This window comes from Battus philenor, unplaced genomic scaffold (genome assembly GCF_028537555.1).
Source record: "Battus philenor isolate CCGP_79_NKW_IND1 unplaced genomic scaffold, ilBatPhil1.0.hap1 SCAF_11, whole genome shotgun sequence".
Classification (NCBI taxonomy): Eukaryota; Metazoa; Arthropoda; class Insecta; order Lepidoptera; family Papilionidae; genus Battus; species Battus philenor.
Window position 1 is genome coordinate 14,957,427 of NW_027181673.1, and position 8,563 is coordinate 14,965,989.

The 8,563-nt window shown below is 33.6% G+C and overlaps 1 protein-coding gene across 1 annotated transcript in view; it reads left to right on the forward strand.

The window, feature by feature from the left end:
• Positions 1-7,701, forward strand: part of LOC137932574 (dopamine D2-like receptor) — a 172,157-nt gene extending 164,456 nt beyond the window's left edge. Inside the window, exons 4-8 of the mRNA XM_068776185.1 lie at positions 757-947; positions 3,935-4,045; positions 5,030-5,245; positions 5,913-6,124; positions 7,386-7,701. Coding sequence (XP_068632286.1) covers positions 757-947; positions 3,935-4,045; positions 5,030-5,245; positions 5,913-6,124; positions 7,386-7,600 — 945 coding nt within the window. The 3' untranslated portion in view covers positions 7,601-7,701. The remainder of the gene's footprint in view (positions 1-756; positions 948-3,934; positions 4,046-5,029; positions 5,246-5,912; positions 6,125-7,385) is intronic.
• Positions 7,702-8,563: the final 862 nt, after the last annotated feature.

Below are 8,563 nucleotides of genomic sequence, written 5' to 3' on the forward strand. Positions count from 1 at the left end.
CGTATCTGTATTAGCTTGTGATGTAAAACACTCTTATTACGAGTTTTTTAAAGAGCACAGTGTCGCAGCAGGTACGAGCCGGCTGTGGGCATTCACCTGTGGCCGTCGACTATACTCGACATTCGTGTCGAAGTGGTTAATCATCATGGTTCTAAGAATCGGTATAAATATGGGCTGTTTCAATATACACACTTCTACTTTGGACTTCTTATTATCATTGCCTGTCCTGCCGGCCCTGGGAATGATCCCACAAGATAAAAAATGACTTGTTTTTTAAGTAGTATACAGGTTGCCTGTTCAATTTCGAATAGTTGTGTGTGTAGTGGTACCCCCATTTATGTGCAGCAATTTTTAATTATTCTGTTAATGTTTGAAAATAAACTTTCCCTTCATAAAAATGTAGTATACATTGTATCTAATTAACTCGTGTTTGTAATTTTTTGCCGCAAACTAAATAGTGTGGTTCCTTTATCAAATATTCGCAATTAATCATTGCTGTGTAAAATTTAAAATAACATTGAGATGTATGTTATTTTAAACAAGTTAATTAAATTATTGTTTACCATACCGTCCTTGCAAACTTTTCACTGTTTGAATTATTCGATAATAATTGATCATTTTATATTGCTATAATTTTTTTAGCAAATAATATATATATATTCACCTCTTAAAGATTTTACAACCTATTTCAAGTTATCCTGTTTAGTATTGAAACTGTCCAATGATTACAATTTTGACTTTTGTATTAATAATCAGGCTTTGAGAAAACGAGCGAAAAAACAGAGGGCAGCCAAAAAGCCTCCGGTGTCCGGAGATCCCATCACTGGGACTACAGCTGTGGTCATCGAGAACGTGGCACAGACTAGACAATTAGCAGAGACTGCGCTGCACGACGACCGACCCACCAACACCGGCTCTGGGAGCAATGAAGACGACCATGATGATAGGTAACCTCTATGTAAATATTACTCTGTGATCACGACAAAGTTACCTATTTCGTAGACAATATATTTGATTTTACTCATTTAACTATACTCTAATATATTTGTAGGTGTGATTTGTGCGATGCATATGGGCAGCATAAATATGAAAGCTGAAAGTATACCAAAAAAAGTAAATATTTATACGAAAAAAAAAAAAGATTTCGTAACACAATATTTTTCCTGCGAATAATAAATATAAAAAAAATTACTCAAAATCGTACAAAATTACTAGGAATTGTTTAAAAGTATTACCGTTATTTTTCAAAATTGATTCAAGTTTAAGTTAGCTCTATTCAAGTTGCGCCTACTCTTGTTATAATAGACGGTTATACATATGCTTGCATATGTCTCGATAGACACATATATAAAATCCTGCCTATTTTTTTTTGATTTTACCAAACCATAGTAACCCCGCCCCCCAATCGACATACTACATAGAGAGGGTCGCCGGAAATCGCCAAAACGGCTAACAGCGCGCATCAATTACCATGCATCACCTATGATCGCAGGTCATAATGCTTACCGTTGGGTTCTAGGATACAATCATCTTAAATATTTCTAAAAATATATCGTTTAGTTATAAGTAAGCCAGTGGCGTAGCTAGGGGGTGGCGAGCGGGGCGGCCGCACCAGGCACCACAAGTAGGGGGGGCACCAAAGTTGAAAATAATTTTTTTGAATTTTTTTTGAATGATGAATAATGAAATGTTAAAAGAAAAATGAAAACCATAAATTAAAGTAAATAACATAAAAAGAATATCGAATTTTACTATTTTTATACTAAAAAAGTTGTTAATTAATATGAACACTAAAAAAAATAAACGGTTACGAATTACAATATACACAGTGTTTAAGCCTTTTCATTCACAAAGAACATAGTGTTTTTTAAAAGGGCCCTAAATGACAAAATAATAAATTATTACATTATTGCAAGATTATTTAATGATAAATAGATTAAATAATATTGCAATAATGTCAATAGAACATGAACTAGACGACACTATTGATTTTGAAATGTGATTAATGACTTTGCAGGCCAAAAAGCGAGGAATGTTCGTTTATAAATTTTCCCAATAAATTTTATTAAGATCTAATGTTATTTTATATATATTTATTATTATTTTGAACCAAAAAAAAGATATATTAACTACATTTTGTTCTGAATTTTGAAATTATTTAGACTATTTAGGGGGGGGGGGGCACCAAGTCCCAATCTGCCCCAGGCCCCAAATACCATAGCTATGCCACTGAAGTAAGCATTACATATTTCACATACACACGAAGTAGAATTTAAACTATTCTTTATTGTATTTATATAGATAAAACTAATTTATCAAAAAGGATTTATTATTAAAGAATATGTTTAAGTTATGTAAGTAAAACCTTCAGTGTATCCTCTCTCATTTCCTCCGCAATACTTAGCTAAGTATTCACGATCAGTTCCGCATTTCCCTCCATTTTGTTTATTCAGCTGATTGCGGCATCGGGATTTGCTTCGTGTACACTTAATTATCGTTATAAACTCCGCAATAAAGTAATTGCATGTTATGTTCGCGGTAAATTTAATTTTGTGATGTTAAAAACGTTTATTGAATAATTAATATAATTTGTGCCTGGAAAATGAATAATGCGCCTACGAGCGGTTGCGCATCGTTTCCTAATTCAAATCCGACTTCCCGAGAACTCCAATGGTCGCGGGCGCACGTGCTGCGCCTTGGCTATCTGCCAAAGCAAGCAAGAACGCGAATAGTGCACGCCGTGTGAGTGAGCGAGACGAGTGGGCGAGACGAGCAAACGGTTGAGCGTTGTGACGACGTCCGCGGGAACTTTCACATATGGCGGCTTTTTATGTAGCAGTATTATTACAATTTGTTATTGGTTTCACGTTGTATTTTTGATCATTCAGTCAATGTACACACCCAACCCTTTCAAAATCAAAATTTTCTTTATTCGAATACGATTCGACAATAAACATAACATATCAGACATTGTTGTCCCTCTAGGAAGCTACCGCTGGTTCGCAAGGCAATTTTACTGAATAGAGCCGACGAGAAACTCAACAGTTGCTCTAATATATATACATACTTTAATAACAAGTGCGTAACAATAATTAGACTATTTGTACGCTTTCTTCGTATTGTTATCAGCCGATGAACATTGCATTATATTGGTACGTATTGTGGGTTCTGACTTGGAAAGAACACCACTGGTTCATAAGGAGTTCTTTATTCACAAATCATATGGTCACCTTACTGTGACACAAATTATACTTTCGCTTAGTCAAAACTACGCTTCTAAATTGCTTAAGAAATCACTGTCCAAATAACTTATCAAATAGTCACTTTGTATCACTGATCGTATATCTTGATCTTATAACTTGAAAAGCAACACTGAACTGACGTCATGGAGAGTACACCTATTTATACTGAAGGTTCCAGATCTTCTCCGTGGTATTCTTAAGTTTAGGGTAGTTCACGGTAAGAATTTCCGAGAACCGCACACAAAAATCTATAAATAACTTTAAGGTAACGAGTGTTTACGGCACTTTTGTGTTTGGCGCTTATTAGGGTTCCGTGTTGTGTTATTGTTTAGAGGGTTCTGTAACTCGTGTTTTGTAGCAATATCATACATTTCCCTTAAAAGTCGCCACGACACCCTGCCCTGAGCTACCTGCATCCACCACCACCATCTACCTTCTCACCACTCGGGAATCTTTTGACCCCAACGATCATCGGTTGCTGTTTATTTATATATACAAAATACCTTTGAAATCTAAATAATATATTTGTGTGTTGCAGCTATAAATTTATCACTTCATGGTGTATATATACATATACATATACATATACGAAAGCCACGTTGATCATCTGTGACAATAATATCAAACGTGATACAACAGATATTCTAACCTTATCTCAAAGTAATTTTGTTAATAAAAATTATTAATTTTAGCTTCGACAAGAGATCTGCAGATATGGAAGCCGAGGCCGACGATTGTCACGTCATTCCGAACGACAAGTCCACGGAGTTCATGCTGGCATCTGTCACGGAAGAAACAACAAAGTAATATTTTAAACTTAGCATTTTTAATAGTATTTTGTATCCTTGGAGTACAACACACCTTGCAATCCATGCAATAAAAAAAATATTTAAATAATAAAAATAATTAACATATATTCCAAAAAATGTGACAATAAGATTATTATTATATATATACATACAGTGGGTAGGTCGCACACTATTTGGAGCTACGACATAATAAACGTTGCGGAATAACGGTTGAAGATGTCAATTACTCTCTCAATTAATATATTCAATTTACTGTATTGTCCTGATATATATACCAAAAAGTATTTACTAATTGTTCTCTCATAAAAATTATAAAACTTTATATTTGTTTAAAATTTAATTCACATTCAATACAAATTCTATTTAAAATGAATTCAAATTCAATTCAAGATCAATTCAAATTAAATTCATATTCAATCCAAGTTCAATTCCAATTAAATTCTATTTTAATTCATATTCAGTTTCAGATCCTATTCTAATTCTAATTCAATCTAATCCTAGTTCTATTCAAATTCAATTCCGAATCAATTCTTTTTATTCAAATTAATTCAAATTCTATTTTAATTCAATTCTTATTCAATTAAAATTATATTAAGAGGGCATTTATATAAAAAAATGATTTACATGTTAAATATTACTCAACATAAATTAAAGTAACGAGAAACTACAAAAATCACAACGAAAATGAATTTAAAATAGAATGCAGTAAGTGTAAACCATTTTAATTCAGAAAAAAAATATTTAGCCGATAGACTCCCGTTGCAAGGTATAGCCCTCCGCCAAAATCGATGCAAGCAGCGCTAAATATTTAACTCATATCTTGGTTTCCCACCGACATCGATGACGACTTCCCCATAATTTAAAGATTTTTTCTAACATGATTCAAACTAGAGTTGCTTTTAAATATATGCACGTATGGTAGTTGATTTGTAACGCGGAGTAGTAAGGATAAAAATGAATAACAATAATGTATTTTAGGAAGACGAAAAAGAGTCTGAAGATGCAAATAACACCGGACCCAAACGGGAACAACGACTCGGGTTACGCAGCATCCAATTTGGATGATGCAATCCGCGAGCACATCTCCCCGCCGGCATCTCCGGGATCCAAGGGAGCAACGGTGCTCCGTAACATGTCCTGCGACACCAAGTGGAGGAAGAACGAGAAGATGACACGTCTCTATCCAGAATCAAGGTTGGGTTTCATTAAAAATATATTTGCTGTCTTCTTGCACAAAGTAAAACGTATGTAGTATTTTTAAAGGATTTTCCAAGTACAAGTTTGTTATTCAAATAACTAAGTATACAACAAATTAAAATAAAACTCTTTACTTTTAGTTTATTAGAAGATAAATGCGCAATTAAATAATGTTACTATGTTTAATAATGTAAATAATGTAATATGTAATAATAGAAGTAATAATGTAAAATAATGTCAATAATACCAATGTCGCATAAATATTCAACATGGTGGACCAACAACATAGTAAAGATTTTTTTGTTTGGGGGGGGAGGAAAATTTCTTTAAATTGGTATAGGATTTATTCACTAGCTTTAGTGCTATTTCGTGCCTTGTGTATTCTAACTTATTTATATCCAGAAATAAATGAAATAAAAGCGTAAAAGTTTACCTATTTATTATATGACGCAATTTTTTAATTTGTAAAAAAACTAACAGGTGATTAATATTATAATATTGAGAGAAACATACTACAGTTATATCATACGTTTATTACTTCACAGGTGTGTATAAACTTAAACAGAACATCTGATAAAAGTATAGTATGCATACTTCAAATATTTAAATAAACAAAAAAACAAGTCGAGAATCTTCTATGATATTAATTATTTTTTGGCCACAGGAACGCGTCACTCGGCATGCGATCCGAAGACGACCACGAGGCGAGCACGTACGACCTCAGAGACGGTACAACGTCAAAGAAGGAGAGAAAGGCCAGCGCTGCCACCGCCCGCTTCACTATATACAAAGCGAACAAGGCGAGCAAAAAGAAAAGAGAGAAATCATCCGCTAAAAAGGAACGGAAAGCGACTAAAACACTAGCAATCGTATTAGGTATGAAAAACAAACATCTTCTGTTTCTTTTCAATTAATAGACGCCCATTGGCATAGGCCTTCAGGAAATATGATCACGACGACCGGCCACGCCGTATATACCAGCTCGTGATAGCTACTCGAGAACTTGTCGGCCTCAACGGCCATCTACTATTATATTATTACATATTTCCAATTTTCATTTTCACATTTGGAAAATCGATGAACAATAATTCGATTTTAAAAAGTGCATAGACAACTCGGTACAGATAGTTAAGAAGAAAATGGAAATCTACCGGGTTGCCTTGCGTTCAGTAGTGGACATGAAAGCTGAAATGTTGGTGATGGTGAATTAAATTAATATAATTCTTAAAAGTAAACGTTTGGCACAATTATTGACAAACTTGTATATAAAAAAAAATCAGAGGAATATTACACAGTCTCTTTAATTATACTTTGATACCATTCGTTGATTTAAGCAAATTGGACAAACAAAAACGATATTCCATAAACGTATTTTATATTACAAAATGTTTTTTTTTATTTACCATAGGTCGAGATTAGGCCTTGCCAGCATTAAATGTTAGTTGTTTACATGACGCAATATTATATACGGCATAACAAAACTTGATACTTTTCTTTTTTGAAGAAATATATTTTGAAGTTAATACAATTATAATTTTTCCACGATATAATAAGTATTTTATGACCTTCTTTACAGGTTTACAATTTACCTTAAAGTTCGAAAACTTTGGTTCTTAATTGTTTACAAGAAAATGTGTATTTTTTTATAAAGCAATTTGCAAAATAGATATTAGGATAAGAGAAAATTTTCACTACGATACTGTGGAAATCGTGTAGAAAAGGGTGAGGTGATGTATGAAAGGAGGAAAATAACGAAAAAATTAAGAAAGAAATTGAGATGCTATTGTATGCACACCAGGAGAGCGAAAATGTGAATCACGGAAGAGGAGAGTGAAAGAAAAGATGTAACTAAAAAAAGATATTAAACTAAAAATTAAATCCCTGCACTTTTAAAATAAGGGTGAATAGGAGGTTCAAAATGATGGAGACCATATAAATTGTTCATAAGATTTAACTCTGATTTTTGGAAAAGTTGCAACTTAATGACAAAACTAAAAACTTTTTACAGTAAGTCTTTTGAAACAGTTTATTGAAATCTAAAATAAATCAATAAAACCATTGTATTTACAACTGTTAAAACTTTTACTTAATTTTTGATACGAGTGCTACCAATAAATGATAATGTGTATGTCTACAGGTGTTTTCCTATTCTGCTGGGCACCATTCTTCACCTGCAACGTCGTGGACGCAATTTGTGGAAAATTCGGTCTTCAATTCAGCCCTGGAGTCACCGTCTTTATCCTCAACACCTGGCTCGGTTACATAAACTCCTTCTTAAATCCTGTCATCTACACGATCTTCAACCCTGAATTCAGGAAGGCTTTTAGGAAAATATTAAGATGTAGTACCTAGCCCGTAGATTATTTGGTCGTTTTCACTCAGTAGATTGTGAATTTCACACGATTCCTTTTGCAGGTAGGCGACAGTTTGTATAAATTGTATTTTAAGATTAAATCACTCGAATAATTCTTTATTAAACTACTATGTACTGTTCTAACGACAACGAAACGTTTTCATATCCCCACTGCGCTTCATACCTGCATTTGAGATCTCCTGAGACGACCAAATAACAATAAGTGATAAAATAAAATCGGAAAGGTAACTACAAATGTAAATTACGTTGTGATAATCAAATAATAGTTCTACTTCTTGTCCTAAAGGTAGTCGATTAGCATATCAAAGTAAATTTAATAATTAATACTTATACAAATTGTAATAATATTTTTAAATTAAAAGACAAATATTATGCTTCGTAGGAGGAATGCTTTAAGAATTATAAATACTCTAACAGTTGTTTAGAAAGGCTGCAATATATCTACATTAGATCGTCAGTCCGGCTCGGCCCATATACCGAGAACGTTAGCCAATTTTAACTAACACGCATTTCAGTCTAATTTATTTTTGCATAAAACTGCTATCCAAGATTCCGTATTTCACATATCACTAGCAGCAGCTTCATGTGTTGGTCTGATTCGAACGCTTGATACCACAGCAGTAAAAGCAATACACACCACAGACTGGCACTTATATCGTAACACAGTGTGATACAAACTCTCCAAAAATTGTTACAATCCTAGTAAAGTGAGAGGAAAATATTTCCATATACAGTTTTGACCACATGTATTTTTTTCTTGTGGTTTAATAAAATAAATAAAAGAAAATTACTACTACTACTCCGCTAGCTCAGTGACCCAAAGTGGGTCTTGGCCTCCGAAGCGAGAGACTTCCACTTTCCTCTATCTTGCGCCATCGTCTGCCATTGGTTGACATTCAATTCGCGCAAGTCTGCCTCAACGCGATCGATCCAGCGATACC